At 39.1% G+C, this 16,911-nt stretch overlaps 1 protein-coding gene across 5 annotated transcripts in view; it reads left to right on the top strand.

The window, feature by feature from the left end:
* Positions 1-1,645: 1,645 nt before the first annotated feature.
* ALG9 (ALG9 alpha-1,2-mannosyltransferase) overlaps positions 1,646-16,911 on the top strand; it is a 92,374-nt gene continuing 77,108 nt past the window's right edge. Inside the window, exons 1-6 of one of the 5 annotated variants that reach the window (XM_089915530.1) lie at positions 1,646-2,085; positions 3,016-3,154; positions 3,979-4,113; positions 8,825-8,895; positions 14,510-14,598; positions 16,776-16,911. In XM_089915530.1, coding sequence (XP_089771656.1) covers positions 1,955-2,085; positions 3,016-3,154; positions 3,979-4,113; positions 8,825-8,895; positions 14,510-14,598; positions 16,776-16,911 — 701 coding nt within the window. In that variant the 5' untranslated portion in view covers positions 1,646-1,954. Of the gene's footprint in view, positions 2,086-2,125; positions 2,325-2,377; positions 2,612-3,015; positions 3,155-3,978; positions 4,114-8,824; positions 8,896-14,509; positions 14,599-16,775 lie in introns of those variants that run through there. The other 4 variants (XM_022561548.3, XM_022561549.3, XM_022561553.3 and 1 more) reach the window with 4 other exon arrangements.

Below are 16,911 nucleotides of genomic sequence, written 5' to 3'. Positions count from 1 at the left end.
GTACCATTAGGGAAGTCCACCAAAGAGCAGATTTAACCTGAGAAATGAGAAAATGCAGAAACAAAGGAAAACAGTCATGTAAGACAAAATTATGGTAGGTTAGCCATAAAAGTCAAGTACATTTAGTTCCTCCTCAAGGGCCATAGATAATATTCTGAGCCATATCCTTGTATGTTTTATTGATACTAAACCCCTACCAGGTGGAAGAAGTTAATTGCATGCTGATCACCAGCACAAAGACCCCAGGAGGTTGATGCTGTTGACCCCTGAAATACCAACCTGTTACCTCATCACCAACCAATCAAGGATGTCCATGAGCTGATCATGCACACCTCAACTCTTTCCCTCACCTTGCCTTTAAAAAACCTTCCCTGAAAGCTTCAGGGAGTTTAGGTCTTTTGAGCATAAGCTGCCTCTTCTCCTTGCTATAGACACTGTACTTTGCCTCAGCACAACCTGGTGTCAGTACATTGGCTTTTCTGTGTGTAGGTGAGCAGACCCAATTTTGGTTTGGTATCACTTGGATGAGGTATCATTTGAGCTGGATCTTAAAACAAGGGCAGGGTTGTGATGGAAGGATTGTTAGGCAAGGAGGGCATGCATTCCAGGCAGAGGGCATACATGAGCAGAGGTAGAGATATGGGAGCATTTGGGGTACTTTACAGGCTAGTTGGAACATAAAATGTGTATAGGAAAGTAGTGGGAGATAAGAAAAGTAGGTTAGGGATGTAGTATTTTTGAAAATTAATTGGACAGTATTGCACAGGATTAATTTGAGATGGGAGATCCCTGTAAGGATGCTACTGTAGTAGACTTGGGTAGAGTCAGGGAGGGGCCTGCACTAGAGTGAAATGAAAAGGAGGTGGCTGTATGAGATATAGTTACATTGAGATGTCTGAATTTGGCAACTAGTAATTTCATGTGGGAATTGAGCAATAGGATCAATCTCCATTGTTAATACTCAGGAATTTTTAATATGAAGTCATAACTTGGGACCCTGTCAAGTTTAGCACTCCCTCTATAACCTTGTTTTACTTACTGGTACAGAGCTTCACAGGGTGAGATAGAGCTCTGTGATTGGGGGAGTAGGCAGAGTATCAGGAACAGATGAATGACCTCTGAGAGTCACAGGCATGATATCATCAAAGTGCCCATGTAAAAATGCCTGTGTGAAATCAAGAGCTTTCTCCTGATCTCCTGGTTGGAAGAGCATGGATTTTGTAGTAAGACCTGGGTTGGAACATGGCTCCATCACTTCCTAGCTATGCAACCTTGGACCTCAGTCTCCTTTTTGATAAAACAAGGTTGTTGTATTATATTTTAAAAGGATAAGGTATATTAAATGCTTACCATAATGCTGTAGTAGCAATGGCAGTGACTGGTGTCTGGTTAAATTTGCTGCACAGAGTTTCTTCAAGTCTTTCACTTTTCTTCTCATTCTGTATTCTGCCATTATGGCTTCATCTCTCTGAAGCAGTTAATTAGCTGCAGGCTGTCCCTATCACTTGCCAAAATATAAAGGACAAGGTGCCAGTGATCTTTAAAGAACTTCCTCTTTTGTAGGCGACTGTGCTATGATTTTTAACTGAATATCTGCGTACTCGGTGGAATTACTCTCTATTTGTGCTTTCTTTTAAACAGGGATGCTGAAGGACAGTATTTGTAGGAGAGTGCAGAATGCTGAGAAGTGAAGGCAGAGAGAGAGGGAGGGAGGCATGCCTAGAGTTACTAGTATGTGGAAGGGATAGCTATAACGGCCAAGTAAAGTCTCAGGTCGCATTTCTTTTCTACCCAGGGATTTGCCCCAATTAGCCCAGAAAACTATAATTTAGTCGTGTCTGCGCATGTCGAGGTCTTTTGTCCCTCGGCGGACACCGTTGCCAGCCAAAGGCTATGTCTCCGCGCTCGTCGCCTTCGTAGGGCGCCGAGTTCTACCTTTTTTTCCACTCTTGCCATGGCGAGCCGAGGAGCCCGGCAGCGCCTGAAGGGAAGCGGGGGCGGCGGCGGGGACACGACCTCGGCCGCCGACAAGCTGCGGGAGCTGCTGTGCAGCCGGGAGGCGGGCAGCGCAGAGCCCCGGTCCGAGTAGGTGTGCGGGCGCGGCGGGGGCGTGGCCGGGCGGCGGGCGGCGCGGGGCTGCCGGTAGAGGGTCTCGCCCGCGCTGTGCTGTGCTGCGTCCTGCCCGACCTTCCCGCCGGGAGGGCCCGCAGCCTCTTCACCCTGCTCTTTCTGCTCTTCCAGGGCGGGTGGACGCTGGGTCTTCACCCGCCTTACATTAGATACCCCAGCTCGGGTCCCGTGTTGCTAGTGAAGAAACCCTGCAGGTCTGTGCGGCTTCCGGCCCAGGCCCAGGGTGGGCTGGCGTCGCTGTGTGTGTGTGTGTGTGTGTGTGTGTGTGTGGCCGAGGCGCCGTGGGGGACGCAGGCGAGAGCAGAGAGTACCTTTTCCGGCTGTCTCTCCCAGCTTCCTTCAGTCCTCGCAGAGTCCCGACCCTTTACTCTTCTGTGTGGGCCCCACCACCTTGCACACCAGCAAACACCTCTCTTTTCAAGCCGGAGGGCTGCAGGTTAAGCCTGCGCTGGGGAGCTGTCAGCATATGGAATTGGAAAAGGTGATGTCCACTGCACAAGTTAGCTTCTGGGCATTTGAACAGATGGGGAAATGAATAAAGCCATGGAAAGTAATGACCTTGTTAGAATAAAGAAAAGACGAATAAGAGCTTGTGCCCTGTAAGTGAGCGATTTGTTGGCTTGGGGTAAGCGGAGTGTCATAGATGCAAAGAACTGAAGTGCATGAATTAGCTTACACCTTAAAAGCAGGAAGTAATGACTAACGTTGATTAAGGTCTTAATTCGTTCCTTATTTATTCTACTCAGGACAATTAACGGTTCACCCTTTTAGGTGACTAACTCATGTGCTTTGGTGTCTCTTGACTTGTTGTCCTTTCTGTCTAGTTTTAGCCCTTCTAGTTAGCAGGTCCTTTCTGACACATACTTTTTTTTTGCTTCTGAGCAGGTTATCTGGGAACAAAGCAGGACAAGTCTGGGCACCTGAAGGATCTACTGCGTTCAAGTGTCTGCTCTCAGCAAGGTTATGTGCTGCTCTCCTCAGCAACATCTCTGACTGTGATGAAACATTCAACTACTGGGAACCAGTAGGTGATTTCTTTAGTTTTTTTGTTCTTGATTTCACTGCTTGGAACCTTGTTATGAATCAAGATACAAATAATATACAAGTGTGACTATTAGTAAAATAACCTTATTTTCATTTCTGTATTCTAAACTGATGATTTACCTCCTATTGAAGGATATAGGAATTTGCTGTTATACAAAAAAGGTGTAATTTGTAATTTTCTTAAAAATTTAAGTCAAAATATTACTTTGAGGTAGTTTAAAAATATTAAACGTAAAAGAATAGCAGAAACTCCCTGTTCCACTTCTCATGGCCAAATCCTTGTCCCCAGAGGCAACCACTTTCTTTAAACATTTTTGGTTTTTTTCTTCTGATGTTTAGTAAAATAAACAATGTTGCTACATACTATGCTTATATTGCTGTTTCTTGATTTATACTTCTATAAGTTTGTTGGACTCCCTGTTATAGGAAATGCAGAGGTGAAATTTTCTGATCACATTTTGCATAAAAAATAAGGAATGCTTAGGGTAGGTAGTTTAAGGAAAATACAAGATTTAGAGTTTTCCTGTTTTGGTTAATGAGTATTTTTAAAAAAATAAATAGAGGGTAAAATTCAAGCTTTCAATGTTGGCCAAACAATAATCTTGTAGGATTTATAATGTCTTAATATTTTTCAGTATTGGGTCATTTTGATTCTTATCCATTAGTTGCAAATCTTATTGAGAATTTCAGCTTTTTTGTGTACCTTTGTCTCATTAATACTTTTGCTTAGAAACTTCACCTGCATCCTCTTAACAAGGATTTTTGGCCAATATAACCCTGAATCCATCCGTTTTGTACTTTCAGACACACTACCTCATCTATGGGAAGGGGTTTCAGACTTGGGAGTATTCCCCAGCTTATGCCATTCGCTCCTATGCTTACCTGTTGCTTCACGCCTGGCCAGCTGCATTTCATGCAAGAATTTTACAAACTAATAAGGTAAGGGCGGGCCAACCTGGAAGCAATCACAACTGATCAAGTGGTGGGTGAGTCTCTGGAACAATTTGGGAAAAGGACCAAATATATTCATAGTTAGGAGGGGATTGTTTTTAAGAAGAATCATTTATTCATTCATTATTCAACAAGTATTAATGGAGCAACTTTTATTTGGTAGACACTTTGTTAAGTGCTCTGGGTGTAACAATGACCAAATCCTTGCCCTCATGGAATTTATAGTTTAGTGGAGAAGACGAACATGGAACAAGTAATTATAAATGCAGTGGGTCATGGAGGAAAAGTACAATGTGCAGTGGGTTAGCATATTAGGGAGAGCTTAATTTAAACAGAATACTGAAGGATAATTAGGAGTTAACTGAGACCTAACCTGATTACCTTTCAGAAATTTGACTATGATGTGTCTTAGCATGGATTTCTTTGGGTTTATCCTGTTTGGAGCTTACTCACCTTCTTGAATCTTTAGACTTATGTCTTTTCACAAATTTGGGAAGATTTTAGCTGTTATTTTTTTAAGTGCTTTTTCAGTCCCGCCGTGTTTCTCCTCACCTGAGCCTCCAATGATGTGAATGTTAGATATTTTATTACAGTCCCATGGGTCCCTGAAGCTCTCTTCACTTTTTTTTTTTTTTTTTTTTTTTTTTTTTTTTGCGGTACGCGGGCCTCTCACTGTTGTGGCCTCTCCCGTTGCGGAGCACAGGCTCCGGACGCACAGGCTCAGCGGCCATGGCTCACGGGCCCAGCTGCTCCGCGGCATGTGGGATCTTCCCGGACCAGGGCATGAACCCGTGTCCCCTGCATCGGCAGCCGGACTCTCAACCACTGCGCCACCAGGGAAGCCCTCTCTTCACTTTTTTCCAGTCTGTTTCCTCTGTGTTCAGATTGAACAGTTTCTGTCGTCTTTTTTCCAGTTCATTGATGCTTTCCTCTGTCTCCTTCATTCTGCTGTTGAGCCTACCCATTGAGCTTTTATTTTGGTTACTGTATTTTTTCAGTTCTAAAATTTCCTTTTGGTTTTTCTTTTTCTCTTCTATTTCTTTACTGAGACTTGCTATTTTTTCATTTGTTTCTAGCGTGTTCTTAATTGCTTATTGAAGCATTTTTACAATGGCTCCTTTAAAACTTTGTCAGATAATTCTTATATCTCATCTCAGTTTTGGTATCTATTAATTGACTTTTTTCCTTCAGTTTGAGATCTTCCTGGTTGACAAGTAATTTTTAGTTGAAACTTGGACATTTTGGGTATTATAGTATGAGACTCTGGATCTTATTCATGGGCCCAGCCTGCTTCCTCTGCACTATTCTGCTTCTCTTTTAGCTGGCTTCTTTTGATACCACTGCAGCTGGAAAAAGGAGAGGGTTCACCACCTTGTGACTGCCAATTGGGGCTAGAAGTCCCGGTTCCCAACTAGGCCTCCACTGATACCACCCTAGTGGTCAGGGTAGAGGTACCTCATTACTGCTAGGTTTGGGGGAGTGGAAGTCCAGGCTCTCCAAGTGGTCTCAGAGGAAAGATATATAGGATGAGGGAGTTAGTAGAGAAATAACAATATGCAGTGCTTAAGGTTTTCATCTCCATTTGGATATCCACTGTCACTTCAAATTTGGCACATTCAACCCAGAGTCCTACCTCTTACATCAGTGATACAAACAGCAAGCAAAACAGGAATGAAGATATCTGTTCTCTTGTTCTTTCTTCCAGTTTCCTCCTTTTTAGGTTCTGCCAGTGTGAGCCACAGGGCAAGGGGGAGTTGTAGCTTATAGGGTCCCAGCCCCATCATCATAATTAGAGTAGAAAAGGGTGGATTGTTGCTGAGAGACAATATGGTAATAATTGGCACCCCTAGTGATGGTTACCTTTACAACTTGCTACCCTAAACAAGAACAGCTTTGTTCTCTCTATGGATTGAGGTGTGAAATTCTCTGAATTATACACTCAGGAGTGGCATCCTGTACATAGATCCGTGGGCTACTTAATTTCATGGAGCACTGCCAGATTGCTCTCCAGAATGGCTATTCAACTTTATACTCCCTACAACGATGTTTGGGGTTTCAGCTTCCTAATATCTGAGCACTTGATATTTCTGTCTTTCTAATTTTTGCCCTTCTCATGTATATGAGATGCTTCTCATTTTAATTACATTTCTCTGACAACTAGTAAGGTGGAGAATTTCTTCATGTATTTATTGGTCATTCATATTTCCTTTTCTGTGAATTACCTATTTACATCCTTTGTCTGTTTTTCAGTTGGGTTTTGTGGTTTTCTCTTGTGATTTGCAGAAGTTCTCAACAGTAACCCCTTGTAAGTTTTAGATACTGGAAATCTTTTCTCTTAGGCTGTCACCTGTCTACTAACTTTGTCTGTGGTCCTTTGTTGAACAGAAATCTTTAATTTTGATAGAGTCAAACCAATTAGTTTTTCACTTACGGTTGGTGGGTTTTGGGTCTTTCTGAAAGAAATCCGTCACCACAGGTCACAAAGATATTCTTATGTATTTTTCCCTAGTAACTTTATTATTTTATCTTTCACATACAAGGCTTTAGTCCATTTGAATTTTATCTTTTATAAATTGTGGAAAGATCCAGCTTTATTTTTTCCTATATGGCGAACTGGATTTTCCAGCACCATCTGCTAAATAATTCATCCTTTTCCTTCTGGTTTGTAATACCATCTGTATCATACATCTCATTCCCATGTATGTTTCTGGCCTTTTTAATTCTGTATCATTGGTCAGTTTGTCAGAGAGTACCATATTGCTTCTATTATTATGGCTTTGTAGTATGTGTTAATATTTGGCTGATGAATTTCTCTATCCATTTTAAAAATTGTGTTTTATTTTTAATTTTTTAAATATTTATGTATTTATTTATTTATTTGGCTGCACTGGGTCTTAGTTGCTGCCCACGGGATCTTTAGTTGCGGCATGCGAACTCTTAGTTGCAGCATGTGGGACCTAGTTCCCTGACCAGGGATTGAACCCAGTTACCCTGCATTGGGAACACAGAGTCTTTTAATTGCTGGACTGCCAGGGAAGTCCTTAAAATTGTATTTTAAAAATCATTTTAGAATCAATTTTCCCCTCTCCCAAATTCTGGTAGGTATTGATTGGAGTTGCATTGAATTTATGTATTAATATGAGAATCAATATTTATTTAGAGTGTTGAGTCATTCCATCCCTAAAATGATGTATTTATCCACTTAGTTAGGTTTTCTGTGTCTTTTAATAAAATGTAAACAATGTATCCATTTTAGGCTTATCCATTCTTTGACTAGGATAATGACTAGATTCTTTATACTTTTTGTTACTGTTATGAACGGTATCTTGTTTTCTGTAATTTTTGTAGGAGGTCATTGCAGGTGAGGAACACAATTGTGAGGAACACAGTTGATTTTTGCTTTTTGATCTTGATCAAAATCTCACTGAATTTCCTTATTAGTGTCAGTGGTTTGTCAGGTGAATCTCTGGATTCTCTTTCATCTGTGCATGTAGAGTTTAGTTTCTTCTGTTCCATTCCTCATATCTCATTTCTTTTTTGTGTCTTTTTGCACTAACCCGACATCCAGTTACTATGTTGAATATTAGTTGCTATGGGAGCATCACTGTCCTATTCCCAAATACAGTTCTTATATTAACTTCTGTTAATTTTTAACTTTCTAAGTGTGTTTTTGTACTCTCCTCAACCAGATGAAGAGTCCTTAAGTGTGGATACCTTGTACTGAAATTATCTGTATTCCTAGTAGCATCTAGAGAGTGCTCAATGTATAGTAGGTTTTCAGTATGGTTTTATTGAATTAATGAATGAACTTGGGCATTTGCTGATCACTTGATTGAACATAATGATGAAAACTGAAAGAACTTTTAAGTTATATGTAGTAATATTAATCATAGAATATATTTAAATAGTGCTTATTTTCAGAGGTATTCATTGCTTTTAAACATACCAGTATACTGTAGTATAAAAGCTATTCGGTACAATTCTTACTATTTTGTTATTTTTATTTGTAAAATTCATGTCAATTCCTACAATTAATAAAAACCACATTACAGACATTTGAAAAATAGGAGGAAAAATATGTACCTAAGTCTCACTAGCCTGATATAGCCACTTTTACCATTTTACTATATTTCTTTCCAGTTTTTTCATATACAGTACTTCTGATTTCCATAGCTGTAACTCTGATGTATAAATAATGTTATATCATATATTTTCATTTAGTATTTTGTAATATAATTTGATAATAATTATAATCAGTTATAATTGTCTAAGAAATGCTTGTTGAATAAATGAGTTTTATATCATAAGAATTTTTCCACTGTCTTTGTAACCATAAACTTTGATATGTGTATAATAATACATGAATAGATATAATTTAACCATTTCCCTGTAATTGAACATTTTATAGTTTTTAAAATAGTTTTTACTAAGTTAGTAGAGCTGCAATTAACATTTTTATGAATAGAACTCCTCCCCTCCCATATTTTGAGTTACTTCTGTGGGCCGGAATCAGAGAAGTAGATATACTTCTATACTTGAATTTAGGGACATGAAAATTTGCATGGTTCTTGATACATATTGCTTTTCAAAAGGATTATACCAATTTATAGTTATTAGTGACAAATGAGAGTGGTTTCATCTTTAAGAGTTTTTCTAACTTATCTTTAACTTCTGTTTTCTTGTTCTGGGTTTCTTTCAGATTCTTGTCTTTTACTTTTTACGATGTTTGCTGGCTTTTGTGAGCTGTATATGTGAACTTTACTTTTACAAGTGAGTATAAAAGCTTTGCTTCTAAAAGTGCTATGAGGAAGCCCAATATAGCATAGATTATTACTGTGATAGTAGAAGCAGTGTTTAGAAACAGAAAACATTTTCCTTCTAGCTTCTAATATTATATCTAAAGTGCAATTTCTTGTTTGAAACGAACCATTGGAAGGGAATGCTTCTAATTATCACTTTCTTTCCTGAGGTGATAAATGGCATATCTCCATATTATTAACTTTAATTCTGTTAATAAATATCTAACTGGTATTTTATTTGGTAGGATTTAGTAGGGCCCTTTTTTTTTTTTTTTCTTTTTTGGTCCTGAGAGATAGGATCATGATTTCTTTCTTCTCCCTTTGAGCTGAGCTGATAGGAAATTATTCCCAGTGTGGAACTCACTGCTCTTATTTGCACCCAGTACATTGTCTTTCACCAAGTACCTATTGGTTGAATGAATATTAGTGAAAGTATTAAGCAGTTAAGTGTTCCAGTAATAAAAATAGCTACCTTTTTTAACATGAAACCTAAGAAACATCTTATTTTAATAATGCTTTAAAAGGTATCTGGACTTAGTAATCATTATTTAAAGTCTTCCCACTGCAAAACAGCCAAAAATATAAGATAAAAAAGTTCTTTGGCCTTGACTCTGGGTAGAATAGAGGAAAAAAAAAGAAATCCAGGGCTTCCCTGGTGGCGCAGTGGTTGAGAGTCCGCCTGCCAATGCAGGGGACACGGGTTCATGCCCCGGCCCAGGAAGATCCCACATGCCGTGGAGTGGCTGGGCCCGTGAGCCATGGCCGCTGAGCCTGCGCATCCGGAGCCTGTGCTCCGCAATGGGAGAGGCCACAACAGTGAGAGGCCTGCGTACTGCAAAAAAAAAAAAAAAAAAAAAAAAGAAATCCAGTGCTGCCTTTGAGGATTGTAATCTTAAGTTGGTCTTTATATGAATTCAGGACTGAATTCAAATCACCCACATGGCCCCCTAAACCCCAAGTTGAGAGTTTACTTTAAATTGTTCTGGGTTGTTAGTGTTCCCAGGCATCTTGCAAAAACAAATGTAAAATTTCTCTAGAGAAGTGGATCCTTAATCCAGGTGTCAAAGCATTACCATAGATAAAATTCTAGTGAACAAGAATTTATAGTAAAAATAAATGACAAATCACAGAAGGGAACAAAACATTATGAGTGAGAGCCAGCAGAGATAACAGATCAATAGAAAGCTGACCTGCAAAACTTCATTTATTAGGAATTACTAAAATAAGAATATAAAATAATTACATTTAATATTTTTAAAGAAATAAAAGAAGGAATTGAAAACATAAAGAAGAAACAAGAGACTAAACAATTAATGGAGTGAAAAAGAACTTGCAGAATGGGAGAAAATATTTGCAAACCATATATCTGATAAGAGATTCATTTCCAAAATGTATAAGGAACTCCTGTAACTCAATAGTAAGAAACCTAGTAATCTGGCCAACATATATGAAAAGATGACAGTATCACTAATCATCAGGGAAATGCAAATCAAAACCACAGTGAGATCACTTCATATTTGTTAGAATGGCTCTTGCCTAAGGAGGCAAGAATATACAATGGAGAAAAGACAGTCTCTTCAGCAAGTAGTGTTGGGAAACCTGGACAGCCGCATGTAAATCAATAAATTTAGAACCCTCCCTCACACCATACACAAAAATAAACCCAGAATGGCTTAAAGACTTAAATATAAGACATGACACCATAAAACTCCTAGAAGAGAACATAGGCAAAACATTCTCTGACATAAATTGTACTAATGTTTTCTTAGGTCAGTCTCCCAAGGCAAGAGAAATAAAAGCAAAGATAAACAAATGGGACCTAATCAAACTTACAAGCTTTTGCACAGCAGAGGAAACCATAAACAAAACAAAAAGACAAACTACACACTGGGGGAAAATATTTGCAAATGATGTGACCAGCAAGGGCTTAATTTCCAAAACACACAAACAGCTCCTATAACTCAATAACAAAAAAACAAAAAACCCAATCAAAAAATGGGCAGAAGACCTAAACAGACATTTCTCTAAAGAAGACATACAGATGGCCAGTAAGCACATGAAAAGATGCTCAACATTGCTAATTATTAGAGAAATGCAAATCAGAACTACAATGAAGTATCACCTCACACTGGTCAAAATGGCTATCATCAAAAAGTCTACAAAAAATAAATGCTGAGAGGGTGTGGAGAAAAGGAAACCCTCCTACACTGTTGGTGGGAATGTTAATTGCTGCAGCCACTATGGAGAACAGTATGGAGGGTCCTTAAAAAACTGAAAATAGAATTGTCATATGATCAGCGGTCCCACTCCTGGGCATATATCCACAGGAAACTAATTTGAAAAGATACGTGCACCCCAGTGTTCATTGCAGCACTATTTACAATGGCCAAGACATGGAAGCAACCTAAATGTCCATTGATAGATCAATGGATAAAGAAAATGTGGTGTGTATACATATATATATATATATATATATATATGTATACACACACACAAAATGCAATACTATTCAGCCATAAAACAGAATGAAATAATACCATATGCAACATGGATGGATCTAGAGATTATCATACTAAGTGAAGTAGGTCAGAAAGAGAAAGACAAATACTATATGATATCACTTATATGTGGAATCTAAAATATGATACAAATGAACGTATTTACAAAACAGAAACTCACGTAGAAAACAGACTCACATAGAAAACAGACTTACATAGAAAACAAAGTTATGGTTACTAAAGTGGAAAGGGGGTGGGGGAGGGATAAATTAGGAGTTTGGGATTAGCAGATACAAACTAATATATATAAAATAAACAAGGTCCTACTGTATAGCACAGGGTACTATATTAAATATCCTGTAAAAAACTGTAATAGAAAAGAATATGAAAAAGAATATATATATGTATATCTACTTTGAATCACTTTGCTCTACACCAGAAACTAACAGAACATTGTAAATCAACTATATTTCAGTTAAAAAAAAGAAAAAAGAATGGCTCTTGTCTAAAAACAAAGACAAGTATTGGTGAGGATGTAGAGAAGTTGGAACCCTTGCACGCTGTTGGTGGAAATGCAAAATGGTACTGTCACTGTGGAAAACAGTTTGAGGTTCCTCAGAAAATTTAAAAAAATAGAGACACTATATGATCCAGCAAACCCACTTCTGGGGATTTATATAAAAGAATTGAAATCAGGATCTCAAAGCAGTATTTGCACTCCAATATTCGTTGCAGCATTAGTCACAATAGCCAAGATTGGAAACAACCTAAATACCCAGTGAGAGATGAATGGGGTGGAGGACGTGGTATACAATGGCGTATTATTCAGTCTTAAAAAAGAAGGAAATTCTGCAAATGTGACGAAGTGGATGAACCTTGAGGAAATTGTGCTAAGGGAAATAACTGGTCACAGAAGAGCAAATATTGCATGATTCCACTTTCATGAGTTATCTAAAATAAATAGTTGAACTCATGGAAAAAAGGGATAGAATTGTGGCTGCCCAGTTTGGGGGCAGGTGGAAATGGAAAGTTGCTAATCAGTGGGTATAAAGTTTCACTTACGTGACATGAATTAGCTGTGGAGATCTGCTGAACATTATGCCAATAGATAACAATACTGTATTTTACATTTAAAAATCTGTAGAGAAGGTAGATCTTATATTAAGTGTTCTTACCACAATAAAATTAAAAGGATTAAAAACAAAAAAAAACAAATGAGACTACAAAAATGACCAGGCAGATTTGAAAAAGAACCAAACAGAACTTCTAGAAATGAAAACATAATAATTGATATTGAAAATTCAGTAGATCAAATAACTGATTAGACACTTCTAATAAGTAAACTAGAAGATTGATCTGAAGCAATTACTAAGAATGTAGTACAGAGTGACAGAAAAAAGGAAATATGAAAGGCTAAGAAATGTGTGTGGGGGCTTCCCTGGTGGCGCAGCGGTTGAGAATCCACCTGCCAATGCAGGGGACACGGGTTCGTGCCCTGGTCAGGGAAGATCCCACATTGCTGCGGAGCGGCTGGGCCCGTGAGCCATGGCCGCTGAGCCTGCGCATCCGGAGCCTGTGCTCCGCAACAGGAGAGGCCACGACAGTGAGAGGCCCGCGTACTGCAAAAAAAAAAAAAAAAAAATGTAGTCGAGTTGAAAGATCTGATATATATCTAATCAGATCTAGGAGAGAGAGAACAGGGAGAGGCAGGATTCAGGGAAGTAATAGCTAATAAGATTTTTCCAGAATCAAAGGAGAAAATATGCTAATACACAGATTCAGGAAGCCTAACATGCTGAGCTGGATAAATAAAAAGGAATTGGTAAGACTGTGTAAAACAAAGGACAAAGAAGATCTTACAAGTTGACAGAGGACTAATATAAAACCTACAAAGGAATGTCAGGCAGTTAGACCAACAAAAGCATTCTCAAAAGCCAGATAGACAAAAAATATGTTCAAAGTTCTGTGAGAAAATGACTGTCATCCTAAAATTATGTACTCAGCTAAACCACCTTTTAAGACCAAGAGTTAAATAAAGACTTTTCAGACAAAATATAAAGAAAGATCAAACAAAAGCCAGAATTTACCATTAAGAGATCCTCACTAAAGAACCTTCTAAAGGATATATTTAGGAAGAAACAAAATTATTTCAGAAAGAAGGTCTGAGATGCAATAAGGAACCTGAGCAAGAAAATAGGTAACACATAGTTAAGTCTGAACAGATACTGACTAAATGAAGCAATGATCACCTCTAATAATGTTTTATTTATAGGGTTGAAAAGGCCTGTAAGACAAAAGTAAAAGGAGGTATATAATTGCTTTAGAAACATTGACTTAGATAACTATTTATTAAAACTTTGGGGGCTTCCCTGGTGGCGCAGTGGTTGAGAGTCCGCCTGCCGATGCAGGGGACATGGGTTCGTGCCCCGGTCTGGGAAGATCCCACATGCCGCGGAGTGGCTAGGCCCGTGAGCCATGGCCGCTGAGCCTGCGCGTCCGGAGCCTGTGCTCTGCAACGGGAGAGGCCACAGCAGTGAGAGGCCCGCGTACCGCAAAACACAAAAAAAACCTTTGGTGTAACTCCTAGTCTTTTTTTCTGATAACTGCCATCTATTGAGCAACTCTGTGCCTGGCACTCTTCTGTGCACTTTACCATGCATTGCCCTCACAGAAACCTTATGCAGTAAGTATTATCATTATCTTCACTTAACAGATGAGCAATATGACAGATTATGTAACTAGATGAGGGTACCACTGCTAGTGAGTGGAAGGGCCAGGATTTTAACCTGTGCCCATCTGAGGCCTGTTATTTTTCCACTATATCAGGCTGTTTTCCTACTGATATTAGAAATAATCTAGCACAGAAAGTGTACATTTCCTCTTAGGTAGAGAGCTTCTCTCCTGCTTAAGGAATAAGAATGTTTGGGTTTCTTATGCACATGGAATTGCTAACAGACCTGTTGAGACAGTTCTATATTTGACTTTAGATCTTCAGTGTTCTCTGTGATGCAGACATGTTTTTGTCCTTTAATTTGAAATTTCCATCCCGAAGGTTTGCTATGCTGATCGTCTTTGCCTTTCCTCTAGGGCTGTGTGCAAGAAGTTTGGGCTGCATGTGAGTCGAATGATGCTAGCCTTCTTGGTTCTCAGCACTGGCATGTTTTGCTCATCATCAGGTAAGTAAAAGAGCAGGTGAGGGCATAAAAGGTTCACTGATATTTCACAGTTGCATCAAGCAGAAGAACTTGTCCAGATGTAGGTTATATTTGTGTAACATGTCAGTAATTTACAGTCCTGTTATCTACCTGATCTTGATTGACCTTTACAGCCATCCTGTGGTTGTAAGGTCAGATAAATATTTATAAGTCAGATAAATATTTTCTCATTTTTGCAGGTAAGGACGCTGAAACTTAGAAAGGTGAAGCGACTTACTGAAAGTCAAATAACTCATAAGTTGTAGAGCTGTTATTTTCATCAGGTTGCTTTCTATTACATTATTATATTTTTTATCACAGCAGGGCTGAGAAACAGAGGCATCCACTGCCTTTCTTTGCTTTTAGGGGAAGGACAATAATTTTGTTATTTTGCTCAAGGAAGCACTTTATGTCTAAAAACCCTGGTCTTGATGGTTCTATTTTATGCCAGTTATTTGCAGTGTATTCTATAAAAGTATAAACGTATACTATAAAATACAGTATTCTATAAAGTACTATATTTTATAGAATAAAGTAAGCTTCTGGAAATTTAGAATAAAATTGTTAATGTAGAGTGGTGGCTTTCAAACCGTGCTGCCATTGAACATTTGTGTTCTATGAGCTGAGCCAAAGTGGCCTGTTGCCAAAAGGTAGCCTGTTTCCAGTTTTCCAGAAAAATTAAGTTACTAATCATCTCAATTTTAATTTTTGCTTGTGTGTACCAGAATCTAGTATACACACTAAATATACACAAAAAATACTATCTAGCGCAAAAGTATATATTTGCTTTTCACTGACTGTATCAAAATCCATGTTCTGCAGAGATCTCAGGACCTCACGCCTGAATAACTTGGAGATCCACTGTCCTAAATGAGACTGTGCTTTGCCCTCTGAGCTGGCAGAGACCTCATATTCCTCTGCTCCCCTTGGAGCTAGAATCAACAGCTTTGGATGGCATCCATATTATTTAGCATTTATCTGGGAAGGTTGTACTTCACATGTTTTTTGTTTTGTTTTGTTTTGTTTTGTTTTTTGCCGTACACGGGCCTCTCACTGTTGTGGCCTCTCCCGTTGCGGAGCACAGGCTCCGGATGCGCAGGCTCAGCGGCCACGGCTCACGGGCCCAGCCGCTCCGCGGCATGTGGGATCTTCCCGGACCAGGGCACAAACCCGTGTCCCCTGCATCGGCAGGCGGACTCTCAACCACTGCACCACCAGGGAAGCCCTTCACATGTTTTTTTAGTTACTTTGCTACTCCTAAAATTGATTCTTATGTGAGGGAGATACCTGAGAGTATTTTTAGTTTTATAATTTCAGCTGAGGATGTTAAGGCACAGAGAAGTTAAAGGCATCCTTTGATATGAGCCTCTGAACCCTTTGCTGAGTTTCTCAAATCACACTGCCTGTTCATTGTGGTCCCTGTTGGAGTTGGTATTGATTTTTCTAGTGCTAGGTGAAGCACTTAAACAGCAGGGAGAGGCAGATCTGCATTTTTTGTAGAGTTGTTAGAAACGTTTTGATGAAATGTTACTGTTGCAGAGACCCTGAAGGTGGTCAGTCCTCTGCTGTATGCAACAAGAAAGTTACCTTGACGGAAATAATTAGGGGGACATCTAAAGGCCAAGCTATCTATGTCAGTGGATGAAGGATGCAAAGCAGTGCTGCCATCGAACATATTTGTTCCTTGAGAAGGCTTCTGAGAATTCCTACGGGGTACAGGTTGCTAATAGGACAGTCTCAGAAGACTATCAGAGGATAAACTTCTTCAGAAACAGATTGTTAGCAATGGCTCTAAATTTCTTGAAGCATACTTCCTGTCTGGAAATGTAACCTGGAGGTACATCTGGGGAACCTGGAATCCTGTAAGTTTTAGACTTGGGGTACAGGCCAGGAGATAAATGGCATGGTTGGCATTGTATAATTGGGTGATGTGTTGGTACATAAAAAACAGGAGAGAGAAAATAAAATCATTGAACTTTGTTTTTTTTTTTTTTTTAACGAGTATCACTTTACTCCTCATTTCTAATATAGCATTGCTCAAAGTATGTTCCTGGTTATTGACATATTGCAGTGCAGCTATATTTTTAATAACTGATAACTCATAAATCTCAATCTCTTGTCCCTTTCCCCCGTTTTTTTTCATTTCTTTTGTCTTGCAGCATTCCTTCCTAGCAGCTTCTGTATGTACACTACATTGATAGCCATGACTGGCTGGTATATGGACAAAACTTCCTTTGCTGTGCTTGGAGTAGCAGCTGGGGCTATCTTAGGCTGGCCATTCAGTGCAGCTCTTGG

Source organism: Delphinapterus leucas, chromosome 7, assembly GCF_059928025.1.
Source record: "Delphinapterus leucas isolate spDelLeu-1000000601 "Yukka" chromosome 7, BTC_Dleu_Yukka2, whole genome shotgun sequence".
Lineage (NCBI taxonomy): Eukaryota > Metazoa > Chordata > Mammalia > Artiodactyla > Monodontidae > Delphinapterus > Delphinapterus leucas.
The sequence above is the reverse complement of the archived record's forward strand: the minus strand, read 5'-3'. Positions and strand labels throughout refer to the sequence as shown.